Source organism: Podarcis raffonei, chromosome 2 (assembly GCF_027172205.1).
Source record: "Podarcis raffonei isolate rPodRaf1 chromosome 2, rPodRaf1.pri, whole genome shotgun sequence".
NCBI lineage: Eukaryota > Metazoa > Chordata > Lepidosauria > Squamata > Lacertidae > Podarcis > Podarcis raffonei.
This window is the reverse complement of record NC_070603.1, coordinates 124,852,865-124,866,947: the sequence shown is the minus strand read 5'-3', so window position 1 is coordinate 124,866,947 and position 14,083 is coordinate 124,852,865. Positions and strand designations below refer to the sequence as shown.

Below are 14,083 nucleotides of genomic sequence, written 5' to 3'. Positions count from 1 at the left end.
GTATCAGCAATAAATTACAGATCAGGGAGGAAGGAGAAAACTGAATACAGAGGGGTAGCATTTTCACAGGAGGAGGAAGATGGAAAAAGTGTGTCCCTTCAGATGTTGCTGCACTACAACTCCCGTCATCCCTGGTCATTGGCCATCTTTACTTGGGTTGATGGTACTAAGAGTCCAACCACATCTGGAGGGCCATAGATCTCTCACCTCAGCATAGAAGGTTTGTCTTGGTGCTCAGTGTTACATGGGAGATGAAGGTAGAACTGGATACTAAGGGTTCTTGAGACTATTTTCAGATTTCCTTTCCTTTCCTAAAAAATTGGTACATAGCAGAGGGAGGAATGCTGGAGGTGTTAAAAGAAGAGAAGGTGCTGATTGGTCTTGCTGTGTCTTAAGTTCTCTGGTTCTCTTCCTTGAAGACCTAACAATATTTTCTTATCGCCCACTTTAATCCAGGTGATGAAGAAGGCAATCAGAATTTTGAGGAGCCATCTGTAAATTACTTCAGTGTGAGTGAACACCTTAGCACACATCTACAAACTAACACAGAGGAGAAACCATTTAAATGTGTGGAGTGTGGAAGGTGCTTCAGACGGAATGGAACTCTTATGACACATCTACGAATTCATACAGGGGAGAAACCCTTTAAATGTACGGAGTGTGGAAAGACCTTCCGTCACAGTGTATCTCTCACAAAACATCAGCAAATTCACAAAGGGGAGAAACCCTTTAAATGTATTGTGTGTGGAAGGAGCTTCAGACAGTGTTCACACCTTACTAAACATCAACGAACTCACACAGGGGAGAAACCATTTAAATGTATGGAGTGTGGAAAGAGCTTCAGTCACAGTGGAGATCTTAAAAGACATCTACAGACTCACACAGGGGAGAAACCATTTAAATGTATGGAGTGTGGGAAGAACTTCAGTGAAAATGGAAAACTTAACATACATCTACGAACTCATACAGGGGAAAAACCATTTACCTGTATGGAGTGTGGAAAGAGCTTCAGTGAAAGTGGAAATCTTAGCGTTCATCAACGAATTCACACAGGTGAGAAACCATTTAAATGTATGGAGTGTGGGAAGTGCTTCAGTGAGAATGGAACTCTTACAAGACATCAGCGAACTCACACAGGGGAGAAACCATATAAATGTGTGGAGTGTGGAATGTGCTTCATTTGTAGTTCGAGACTCACTGTGCATCAGCAAAGTCATACCGGGGAGAAACCATTTAAATGTTTGGAGTGTGGCAAGTGTTTCCTTCAGTGCTCACACCTTACTATACATCAACGATATCACACAGGGGAGAAACCCTTTAAATGTATTGAGTGTGGAAGGAGCTTCAGACAGTGTTCACACCTTACTAGACATCAACGAACTCACACAGGAGAGAAACCATTTAAATGTATGGAATGTGGGAAGAGCTTCAGTCACAGTGGAGGTCTTACAACACATCTACAGACTCATACAGGGGAGAAACCATTTAAATGTATGGAGTGTGGGAAGAGCTTCAGTGAAAATGGAAAACTTATCATACATGTACGGACACATACAGGGGAAAAACCATTTAAATGTATGGAGTGTGGAAAGAGCTTCAGCGAAAGCGGAAATCTTACCGTACATCAACGAATTCACACAGGGGAGAAACCATTTAAATGTGAGGAGTGTGGGCAGAGCTTCAGTCGGAATGGAACTCTTACAACACATCTACGAATTCATACGGGGGAGAAACCATATAAATGTATGGAGTGCGGGCAGAGCTTCAGTGACAAAGGATGCCTTACTGTACATCAACGAACTCATACAGGGGAGAAACCATTTAGATGTATGGAGTGTGGGAAGTGCTTCAGTCACAGTGGAAACTTGAGACAGCATCAGCGAATTCACACAGGGGAGAACCCATATAAATGTATGGAGTGTGGAAAGAGCTTCACTGAGAGTGGAACGCTTAGAAAACATCAACAGACTCACACAGGGGAGAAACCATATAAATGTATTGAATGTGGAAAGAGCTTCATCTGTAGTGGGACACTTAGAAATCATCAACGGACTCACACAAGGGAGTAACCATGTAGGAGTATGGCATGTGGAAAGAACTTCAGTCAGAAGAGAGCACTAAGAATACATCTACGAACTCACACAGGGGAGAAATCCTTTAAATGTATGGGGTGTGGAATGAGCTTGCTTCACTGAGAGTGGAACCCTTTAGTAGGCATCATTGAACTCACACAGGTTAGAAACCTTTTAAATGTTTGGAGTGCGGAAAAAGCTTCAACAAGAGTGGAACCCTTAGAAATCATAAACGGACTCACACAAGGAGAACTCATATAAATGTATGGAGCGAGGAATGAGCTTCAGACAGAAGGGAGCACTAAGAATACATCTGCGAACTCACACAGGGGAGAAACCTTTTAATTGTGTAGAGTGTTGAAAGAGCTTCAGTTATAGTGTAACACTAAGAATCCATCAAAGGAACTCACACGGGGGGAGAAACCATTAAATAGTCATTGTGGAAACTACAAAAATCTCATCGGAAGAAAAACATTTAAATGAAAGGAGTGCAGGAAGTGCTTCAGTTTATTTATTTATTTTTAATGCTTTTTATTAATTTTCTTACTTAATAGACAAACACACAAAATAGAAAACCAAAATAATAAAATGACAACAACAAACAAAACAAGATAGGAAATGAAAAGGAAACAAAAAACATACATACATAAATCCATAAGTTATTATGTACGGATTTATATCACCATATTCTTTCATCCCAGTTCCTTTTCTTCTCTAATAGACATCCGTCTTACTCTAAGTATAGTCGTTTTTATCTGTTTGTTAAACTGCTCCTTTTATCCTTTCTTCATTTCTACTGTTATGCACATACCATACTGTGGTTTTCAAAAGTTAATCAAAGCAAATCCAGGTTTTGACTTTGAGACACTTTTTTTTTTTTTTTTAGATAATCTCTATAAATTATCTGAAAAGGTGTGCATGCACATGAAAGCTCATACCAATAACAAACGTAGTTGCTCTCTAAGGTGCTACTGGGAGGATTTTTTTTATTTTGTTATAAATTTACCATTCCTTTTGGAATTTTTGGTTAGGCTGTCTCCTAATCGCACCCGTCATTTTTGCCAACTCAAGATATTCAAATAGTTTATCCTGCCCTTCCTTTTTTGTTGTTTTTTTTCCAAGTTCTAGCTATTAATATTCTTGCTGCCACTGTGGCCTATAAGGATATTTTCTTTTTTTCGTTTGGGGTATCCGAATCTAAAATACCCAAAAGGAAAGATGCTGGGTTTTTTTTTAAAATAAAGGTTTGCTTAAACTCCCCCCCCCCAACTCCTCATATATTATATCCCAAAAATTCTCTTTTTTTTTTTTTTTTTTTGCGACCCCACCACATGTGAAACTGAAATGCTTCAGTTTAATAAAGTACATACAAAATGTTTACAGACTCATAGGGGAGAAACCATTTAGGTGTATGGAGGGTAGAAAGTTTCCCCCTCAAGAGTTCACTTCTTCCTTCAGATGAACAGGTTCCTATAGGCAGAAATCAAATTTAAACACATTCGGTGTATGTGATATTCTGGTGTTTCCATGTAAAGTTGTACATTCATGTAGTAAAGTAATGAAGGTTACGTCTCATAATACTTAGTAAAGTATAAGCTGCTTTGTATTGTTAGATAGGAAGAAGGAGTGTAAATCTGGAGTTGTGGTGTTTAGTGATGATGGCCTAAGAGTCGGCTGAATTTCAGTTTTTGGTCGAGAGAGTTGGAAAAGTTGATGTCTGGAGTTAGGAATCGACAGTTGTGAAAAGGGGAGTGTGAGATTCGTGAGCTTTGCAAAAAGAGTTGGTTAAACTAGTATTATAGGAACGGCGGCATGAGGCGCATTATTTTAATTGCAATAAAGCAACAAATAAGAAACAGTCTGAAAGCAACTTCTTATCTGCATAAAGTAATCCTGAAGCCCTCATACATGTTCTATAGGTCATGCATTAATAGTGCTGCAATGCCTCCTCATTCTCTGAAGGGCAAAGTGTTCAGATAAAACATAGCTGGTGGCAGCAGGAGTAAAGGGGGTGTTTAGTGGAAGAGGCAGGAGAACTTCCTACAAATCCATGAACTGCCATAAGGCTGCAACCACCTCAGGGCATTTAAGACAGAGAGGCTCCCTCCACCTTTGCAATTGGGATTTAAGACATACCTACTATTACAGCAGGGACATGGGTGGTGCTGTGGGTTAAACCACAGAGCCTAGGGCTTGCCAATCAGAAGGTCGGCGGTTCGAATCTCTGCGAAGGGGTGAGCTCCCTTTGTTCGGTCCCTGCTCCTGCCAACCTAGCAGTTTGAAAGCACGTCAAAGTGCAAGTAGATAAATAGGTACCGCTCCGGCAGGAAGGTAAAGGGCGTTTCCATGCGCTGCTCTGCTCTGGTTCGCCAGAAGCGGCTTAGTCATGCTGGCCACATGACCTGGAAGCTGTAGGCTCCCTCGGCCAATAAAGCGAGATGAGCGCCTGGGCGCCGCAACCCCAAAGTTGGTCATGACTGGTCAGGGGGTCCCTTTACCTTTACCTTACTATTGCAGCCAGCAAGAAACTTACTTCCAACCAATAGGGCACAGGGAGGGGTCCACATGTGTGAAATTAACCCTTACTTCTCCATCTTGGCACAAACAACTCAGTGGAAGAATGGAACACTTTTGGAAAGAAAAGATGCTGCAGGTACCAGTGAATCCCCTAGTTGGTCCATTTTCACTCCTAAACATCATGTGGCTACCCCAGGGCTACTGCTTTTGTGACAAGCAATAATAATAATAATTTTATTGGGTTGACCCAGACACTCTGGACAACTTCCGACATAATAAAAACACACAAAATATCAATTATTAAATGCTTCCTGATACAGAACTATGTTTTGGAAAGTTGTGTACAGTGGTACCTCTGGTTACTAATGGAATCCATTCCGGGGGTCCGTTCATAACCAGAAACCGCTCGTAGCATGAGGCGTGCTTTCGCTAATGGTGCTTCCTGCTGCTTGCACGCTTCTGGTGTGTGATTTCCGCTCGCATCCTGGGGCAAAGTTCACAACCAGGAGCGGCTACTTCCGGGGTGGCGGAGCTTGTAACCCGAAGCGTGTGCAACCAGAAGTACCACTGTAGCTGTTTATCTCTTTGACATTGGATGGGAGGGCGCCACTACCGAGCCCTCTGTCTGCTACCCTGTAATTTCTCACAGTGAGGGAACTGCCAGAAGACCCCCTGAGGAGGACCTCATTTTCCAGTCTGGATGATGGGGGTGGAGACGCTCCTTCGGGTATTTTAGGCCAGCACCAACATTTTGACTTGTGCTCGTAAACATACTGGGAGCCAGTGAAGATCCTTTAGGACAGTGTTATATGGTCTCGGTGGCCACTCCCACTCAATAGTGTCGCTGTCACATTCTGGATTAGTTGTAGTTTCCGGGTCACCTTCAAAGGTAGCCCCAAGCAAATCGCATTGCAGTAGTGCAAGTGGAAGGTAACTAGAGCATGCACCACTCTGGCAAAACAGTCTGTGGGCAGACTGTGTCTCAGGAATAAAGGGGGTGTTTAGTGGGAGTACCAGGAAAGACCCAACTCCTCTCTGCATGTTTTGCAGGACATGAGAAGGTGGCACAGGGGAGTGTGGGAGCATCTCAAATCAAGCAGGCGTGTGACAAGTGTGCAAAATGCTTCACTGTAGGCTCATTGCTAATTTTCCCCAAAATGAAACCCATGGGGAGAAACCATAAGGGGCTCCTGAAATCAGAGCGCTAAAGCAGCTGTTCCCAATAGGTAGTCTGCCCACGCCAGGTAACCCCCCCCCAGGGATCCACAGCACCATTCACACAACAGAAACTACCGTAGAGACAGGAAAAATCTCAAAAGTGGGGGTCTATGACTTTCTTTTCAACAGCTTCTGCAGAACTTGCCCAGTTGGGAAAATCTGTCGTATAGAACTCAGTGGGAATTACTTCTGAATAAAAATCCTTAGTCTTGAACAGGATGTTTACTCAGAAGTCAGTCCCACTCAGTTCAATGGGGTTTACTCCCAGGTAACTGGTTAAAGACTAAAACAGTGTTTCTAAAGGGGGGGGCATATGGATATTCCAAGGGGGCCACAGGTGAACATCGTGTAAATGGGGGGCCAGAGCACGAGACTCGGGGGCCACAGAGGGAAGTGAGAAGTGAAGAAAGAAAAGCAGAAAGTGCCCGTGTTTCGTAGTAGATTTATAAATAAAAACTATAAATAAAAAAGGTCTATGTACAAGCAAAACAGAGCTTGTAAATAGCTACCTTTCTACCGTCGGGGGGGGGGGGGCAAAGGAAGGAAAGAAGGTCGGGAGGGGACCACGGTCGGAAAAAGGCTGAGGGACACCGGGCTCCATGACCTTCGGGGCGGGGGGTCCCTTCCCATTACATTCCTAGGACTCTGCTTGCAGGGAGGGGGGTCACCCTGGGTGAACGAACTCGCTTCCTAGAGAGGCAGGAAGTGACGGAGGAGGGCGGGGGGGGTAGAGGCAATGTTGAGGGGTGGGGTCTCCATGCACACCCCCGGAAGAGAAGGAGGCCTGCAAAGGAGGAGGGAAAAGGTGCAACATTTCGGGAGGGGCGTGATTTGGGGTGCAGGGAGGGAGAAGAATTTGCATTTCCTCCCCATGAATCTACAAATAGGGCGGGAGGGGGGGGGAAGGTGAGGGGGTCATTAAAGCAAGGAAGGTCGCCCCCCTTTCCCTCTGGGAACCAGGAGAGCCAGTCTGCAATCGGCTGCAAAAGGGGGGGGGCGTCCTCTCCCCCAAACAAGGTTTGCATTGCAGGATCCTCTTGGAAGCGGAGAGATCAGCCAGACTCCGGGGGGGGGGAGAGACATTTTGCTTCCCGAGACGAACCAGAGCAGGGTTCTCCCCCCACCCCCACCCCCCATGCAACCTGACTGGGACACGGAACCAGCTGTGCCAGTTTCACCCCACGACCGTGGGTCCCCTGGGGCTGTGGGTGCCATGCAGTATGCATGGCCCTGGCACCGAAATTTGTGGGTCCCTGGCCCCTTCATGGGGAATTGGGTGGGTGCTCAGGGACCCAGGGATCTGGCACCTATGCAATGAAAGTCACCAGGTGACACCCCTCCCCCATCTTAGACCCAGCCTCCTAACCCATTTTTGTGTGTTTCTTCACACTGAGCCTGGAACACCCCCCTCCCTTGGCCTCCTGCGTCAGGGAGCTAGTCTGGGCGGGAGGGGGGGCTGAGCTCCTCCAGGATCCTGATCTGCCCCCCCCCCCGAAATGTGCTGCTGAAGCCCCTGCCTCAGTGGGGCCGAGGGGAGGAGAGGGAGGAGGGAGAGGGAGGAGATTTCGAATTGGGGGGGTGAGAGATGGACAATGTCCAGGGAAATCTGCCTCCGGAGCTTCCTGAGTAAGAAAGTGGCTGATGTGAGAAGGAAGGGGGAGGCCCCCCCCCCAGCTCCCCTTTCAGAAATCCTAATCTGGCCGGCTGAGGTTGCTTTGGCACAAAGGAAAGAGCCTTGTTGGGTTTCCCATGTTGGGGGTGCACTTGGGGAGGGTTTGCTGTGCTGCTTTTGTTCCCCAAAACTGGAGGGAAGAGGAGCATTCCTGATTTCCTGAAGCATGAAAAAGCACCTTGTTGGTTTCCCTCCTGCTTGGCAAGGGAAATGGGCCCATGGATGACAGGATTTGAAACTGATCAAGGTCTCAGGAGCCCTTAAAAATCTTCAAGGCAAAGATTGGAGGAATTAAAGAAATGCCCCCTCCCCAGCTGGACCTGGGGGAAAGAGGAGGGGGGATGAGTTTTTGATGCTGTTTCTTTCCAAAAAGAGGCTTCTCCAGATATCCTCTTGGGACTTTGTCAGGAAGGAGAATCTAAGCCTGCCTTGCAGGATTGGCCCAGCGCAGAGGTGCTGAGGGACTTTCTCTGCTGGTGCTGCCAGCCTCACTCCTGCCTGGCCTCGTCCCCATCCAGGTTGCCGGGAGGGTCTTATAATACTGTAGGTGATCTAAAACCCACCACCTGGGCAATGCTCACACAAGAACCCTGCAAGGTGGGCCAAAGCAAATGGGTGGCAGGATTTGAAGCTGATTAGATTCTTAGGGGACCTTTAAATATCCTTATGACAAAGACTGGAGAGGAATTAAACGCCCCCTCCCTAACTGGAATTTCTGGGGACAGAAATGGATTCGAGGGGGCGTTTCAGGATTGGCCGAGTGCAGCAGTCCTGAGGGTCTCGCTGCCACCCTCACCCCAGGAGGGCCTAGTAATAAGGGGGGCGGGATGAAAGCACAACAGCCCTGTAAGGTGGGTCAGTCTCAGTAAAATATAGCTGTTGTAACGGGTGTGGGCGTGTTCTCCAGCCAGAGGGCCACATTCCCTTCTGAACAGGGGCCACACTCCATTGATGGGTGGGGCCAGAGATCAGGGTGGGTGGAGCTATGGGTGCAAATTTGACCTTTGTCCAGTAGCTACATTCATTCCAAAGGTGCTTTCCAACCATGCAATAAGAGGATCCAGGGCAGTGATTTAAAAGGGAGATCGCTGAGGCCTCAAGGGCTGGATTTGGCCCCAGCTACTGAGGTTCCCCAGCCCGCAGTTAGGGTGCTGGGCTTGGACCAGGGAGACCCACACTTTGCTATGCAGCTCCTGGGTGACCTTGAGTTAAAGGTCTGGAGACGTGTGCAATTAATGCAAGGATTGTTAGAAAATGTGTAGTTTGATGCACGTTTTGCCAATTCCAGAGGCTGTCTAGCTCTACTTATATTTGTTCCCCAGGCAAAGGTCTGCCATCTGTGTAAATGTCTCCCAACCTACGGTAAATAAATCTGCCTTTCTCTATTGTTCCTGCTTTGAAGTGTACATCGTGACAACAGCTGAGAGAGTCCCAGAAGTGGCCCAGTTTACGCCTCCTCCTCCTCTGTCCTTTCCACTGGCAGCGCAATGGCCTCTGAGACCCCCTCTGAATTGTCTCTTCTTAGAGGTGGAGTAGAAAGAGGAGCCAGGCAGCTTCCTCAGGTAGGGAAAGAGCCTTGGGGAATCAGGGAGGAGGGAAGAGGCACAGATGGGACCACCCAGCCTCCCTCTGTGTCGAGTGAGGTTGATAGGGATCTAAGAGCAGCTCTGTCTTCTTCCTCTTCTTCTTCCAGGCCCTCTTGACCTTTGAGGAGGTGGCTGTGTTTTTCACGGAGGAGGAGTGGGCTCTGCTGGATCCAGGCCAAAGAGCTCTGCACAAGGAAGTCATGGAGGAGAATTATGAGATGGTGGCCTCTCTAGGTAAGGATGAATTTTTATCCCTCTTGGCTGCTAGACGTTGGAGGTGGGAACCTTTGTGCCATTTATTCATGCCGTGTAATGACAATGTAAGAACACTTTGTTACGGCTAAAATCTGGGTGCGGGGCTACTCTGCCACCCAGCTCATCGGACTAAGTCCGTGGGTCCCTGCGGAAGAAAATGAGCTCAGCCGGACAGGAGCAAATTGCAGAAGATCCAAGTTTATTGCGCAACAGGTTCAAGGCAAGATTGAACAGCGAGAAAGGGGTGACACCAACTTTTAAAAGTTCCCTCCAAGTCCCAGAATACAGTGCAAGAAACGTCATGAATACATTATGGGAAGGTTGGGTTTGACAACTTACATCATGAATATGTTACGGAAAGGTGGGGTTACACACATTAGCATTTCAGGGAAGGGAGGGGTAGTGTGCGGAGTAAGAGATATACATAGATAAGCACTTCCTGAGTACCGGTATGATAAAACAATAGTCCAGATATGCACCGTCTGCCACCTGGCATTGCCAGGAGGAAGGGTTTGGCAGAACGATCTGACAGGATTAGGGCCTTCCTGAGTACGTGACTTGCCGCTCAGGGGATTATGGAAGCAAGTGGGGTGTCGTAGAGTCCTGAAAAGGCTGAGTCGATTGACACCAGAACGAAGGAAATCGGTGCTACGGTTGATTTTATATGAATTTTAGAAGTTTTAGCTCATTTCAAGTCCATTCTGATATTATTAATCAAAGTCGGAAGTGAATAGATACATTGTTGCAGTCCTTGATACTGTCAGGGGTCCAGGAGTTTCAATTCCATTGTTGGATGGATACATTGTTGCAACTTGGGTTTCAGTTCCATTGTTCCCCCAGCGGGGAGCTGTCAGCAACTTGTCAAGAGGTTAAATGAGGCGTGCAGAGCTAGCTGAGCTACCTCTGCACGGCAAATGCACGGTGCTGATTGGCCAAAGCGCGGCCATTATAGTCAATGGGGATACAATCTGACACGGTCTACCCACGTTAGAAATGGAGCGAGAGGGAAGCCTTAAGAAAGATGGTGGGCTTATTTCGCCCGTATAGAGAGAGGGAAAAAGTCCTTTATTTACAGGACTAGGGTGCAGTGTGGTGCTTGTGCAACAGTGTGGGGGTTTGAGGGGTTGGGGAACCGTCGAGGTCATCGCCTCGGGTCCAATGGTGCTGGTGGAGGGGCCGAGAAAGGTACCCCCCCTTCCTTCCGTATCAGTCCCCCATTCGGAGATAGATTTGCATTAAAGTTCTGTAAGAACTTGCAAATCCTTTCTCCGCACCCTATATTTCTGTGATCTCGTATTCCCCTTCTCCCAGGTGTCTCATCTGCACATATTCAGGGAAGACAGGGGCGCTGTGTGAACGGGAATAGGCTCGGAAGGAAAGAGGGGCAGATTGTCTAGGACAGCGAAAGAGAGAACAGCAAGGTGTCACACAGTGGATAGCGCAGCAGAGTACTAAGATGGAAAAGACAACGATAAGGACAGTAATAAGTATAACCTTAAGTAATTGTCGGAGCCATCCAAGCTTCGGTAGCCATCCCCATAGGTCTAGATCGGATAGTCCCTCATGCTGTATGTCGTTCAGTCTTCCTGCTAGTTCATGGATATTATTCAAATGTCCGGTGATATTTAAAGATTGGTCAGTCACATATGTGCAGCATTCGGTACCTATTAAGGCACACGTCCCTCCCTGGCTGGATAACAGAAAATCCGTCGCAATTCTGGTCTGTAAACTTAGCTGTCTTACCTCAGACAGTTCCGTCACGAGGGAGTCTGTAATTTGGGTTGCCTCCTGCATGAATTTGAGAAGGATGTCGGTGAGTCGGAGAATGTCCACATGGTTAGATCCTGCTCCATAAGCGGGAAAGAGGGCTCTGCCTACCGTCTCCCCATTGGCAGCGACATCTGACAGGTCTGACAGCTCCTTTTGTTCTCTCTTGTTCCGTTGCCTCCCGGGGGGTAGGTGTGGAACCACTCTGATTCCGGGAACAATGTACCCGACAAAGCAGGATCCCGACATATGCGGGCTTACCCAAGTGTATGCGCGGTGTCCACATACCCAGAATAAACCGCTGAGGTATGATTCCATCCTCCCGGAGGAAAAGCTTGCAGCAGCATAGAATCCGTTGGCTGGGGTTTCCATTGGGGGGGGGTGTCCGGCTACAATGGCCCAAGCACTAGTGAGGTTTGGGAAGGTGTGGGAGCCAGTGGTGTCGGCAACGGTGACTTCGCCGGTGGGTAGGATTTCCAAATTGGAACTACATGTGCTAGATCCGATGAAGGTCCCGTCTCCGGTGAAGCAACGACAGAGGGGTCCCTTCGTGGGGCCAGTGAGATACAGGTATTGGTGTGTCAGGTTCAATGCGGTTAGGTTCCAGGACGTGACGTCTCCGGAACGGAACTGTTCCAAGGTTACTGGCATTGGGACCAGGGGTAGGCTTTGTTGGAGGTGGCTGGGTGCATGGGCGCAGATCCAACAGTCAGGGTAGGGTGCTTCCTTTGCCACCTGACTGAGGAGTTTGATGTAGGAGTTTTGTTCCCAGGATGAGAGGAGGTCTTCTCCGGGGATGGAGGGGTCTGTGCCGAGTCGCCGGGGTGCGGTACCTACTGGGTGAAGGGGGTCGGTAGTGTTGAGGAGTCGCCTGTCTTTGGCGATGCCCCCACACCTCAGTGGTCCGACATTGTCCCATGTGGGGGAGCGTGAAGGATGCACGGGGTGGTGCCATCCTTCCAGGTATTCGGCTCCCTTCCATTCATGGGTGATTCCAAGGTTCCACAAGCAACAGAACCGCCTCAGGCAAAGTCCCTGGAGTTGAGATTTCCGAGGTCCTGGGGTCATAAGGAGGCATTGGAATCCGAAAATCAAATTCTCGGAGGGATGGTTCGAGTCCGTGTATGCCGGCGAAGCTCCCCGTACCTTGCTTTCGGTCCAATTAGGGCTCCGCGTGACCTCCCCATTTTCGTAAAGAAGGTATGTCCCGTTATAGCACTGCAGTCGGTAAAACGAGTGATCGAGCGTGAGGGCAGCTGACCCGATGCGGTGTAAGTCTTTATCTCGGATGAAGAGTTCCCAATATTCATTGTTCGTGAGCCGGGGTACAAGCGAATGGCGCAGAAGGGTCCGGGATTCTGGGAGACAGAAGTCAAAGTCCCCCATTCGGTCCGGGTTAGACTTTCCCCCGGTCTCGACTTTGTGATAGTCCAGGAAATGATAATCTGTTTGTAGCCCGGTACAGTGGTCTGATGAGAGAGACGACATTCTGGTCAGGGTGGCGAGGAGAAGGAGGGAGAGGATCAGATTCATAGTTGGGTCGTAGTCACACGGGGTTAAAGGAAGGAGGCAATCTACGGGGTTGTCAAGGTAAGCTGCGAGGCGAACTGTCAAAGTGAGCTGTCAAACTGGCTGTCAGAGCGAGCTGTCAAAGTGGTTGTCAAAGCGAGCTGTCAAAATCAACGGAAGTCTATGGAGCTGTCAAAGTGGTTGTCAAAGCGAGCTGTCAAAATCAACGGAAGTCTATGGAGCTGTCAAAGTGGTTGTCAAAGCGCGCTGTCAAAATCAACGGAAGTCTATGGAGGTGTCAAAGTGGTTGTCAGAGCGAGCTGTCAAAATCAACGGAAGTCTATGGAGGTGTCAAAGTGGCTGTCAAAGCGAGCTGTCAAAATCAACGGAAGTCTATGGAGCTGTCAAAGTGGTTGTCAAAGCGGGCTGTCAAACTCGTTTAAAGCGGAGTTTGATGGCGTTGGTGTCCGGGATGATCTCGGAAGTCCAGTTGGGTGTAGTGGCGTCCGGTCCGGTCTGTTGAGCCCGACCTTGGCCCCGATCTGGTCCGGTCTGTTGAGCCCGACCTTGGCCCCGATCTGGTCCGGTCTGTTGAGCCCGACCTTGGCCCCGATCTGGTCCGGTCTGTTGATCTTCGTCGTCGATGTATGAAGTTGGCGAAGCGGGCGGAGTCGAAAAGGTGAAGTCGTCGTCACCGAAGTCTTCTTCCGTCTCTGGAGGGGGGGTGCCGACTTGCACCTTGTGTGGTGTAGCCAGGAGTTTTTCTCACCTACTTTCACGGCGGTCGGTGATGTCAGCAGGATTTGGTAGGGACCTTCCCACGCAGGTTGAAGGGGTTCCTTTTGATAGACTTTGACGAGGATCCAGTCACCTGGATGGAACGAGTGGGCTTCGACGTCGATGGGCAGGTTCTGTCCCTCGAGGGCCGCGTACTGGTGGAGACGCTGTAGCTGTGTCTGAAGCTGAATGACATAATTAGTGAGTTCTGCCTCCCCTAGTTCGAGTTCAGAGAGGGGAAAGATAGCGTTATAGACGGGAGGAGGTCTCCCAAATAAGATTTCGTATGGAGATAGTTTTAGTGGTCCAGTAGGAGCACTCCTTATGTTATGAAGAACTAGTGGGAGTGCATTTACCCATTTCAGTCCAGTGAGTTTACAGAGTTTTCCTAGTTGTATTTTAATTTCTTGGTTCATGCGCTCTACTTGACCAGAAGACTGAGGGTGGTAGGGTGTGTGGAGATCCCATTTTATTTGTAGAGCTCTCGCCACTAATTGCACTACTTGAGCAGTGAAATGGGTTCCTCTGTCACTGTCTAGGCGACGGGGAATGCCAAACCGAGGAATGATGTCTTGTAGGAGGGCTCTGGCTACTACAGAAGCGGTGGGCTTCCTACAGGGGAATCCCTCTACCCAGGAGGAGAGCTTATCCACTATGATCAAGGCATGTTTGAAGCCCTGGCAGTGCGGTAGGTCGATAAAGTCCAATTG

The 14,083-nt window shown here is 48.3% G+C and overlaps 1 protein-coding gene across 1 annotated transcript in view; it reads left to right on the top strand.

Annotated features, from left to right (window-relative positions):
- The window catches only part of LOC128409495 (zinc finger protein 91-like), a 46,981-nt gene that overhangs the window by 4,513 nt on the left and 28,385 nt on the right, over nucleotides 1-14,083 (top strand). Inside the window, exon 3 of the mRNA XM_053380022.1 lies at nucleotides 9,173-9,299. Coding sequence (XP_053235997.1) covers nucleotides 9,173-9,299 — 127 coding nt within the window. The remainder of the gene's footprint in view (nucleotides 1-9,172; nucleotides 9,300-14,083) is intronic.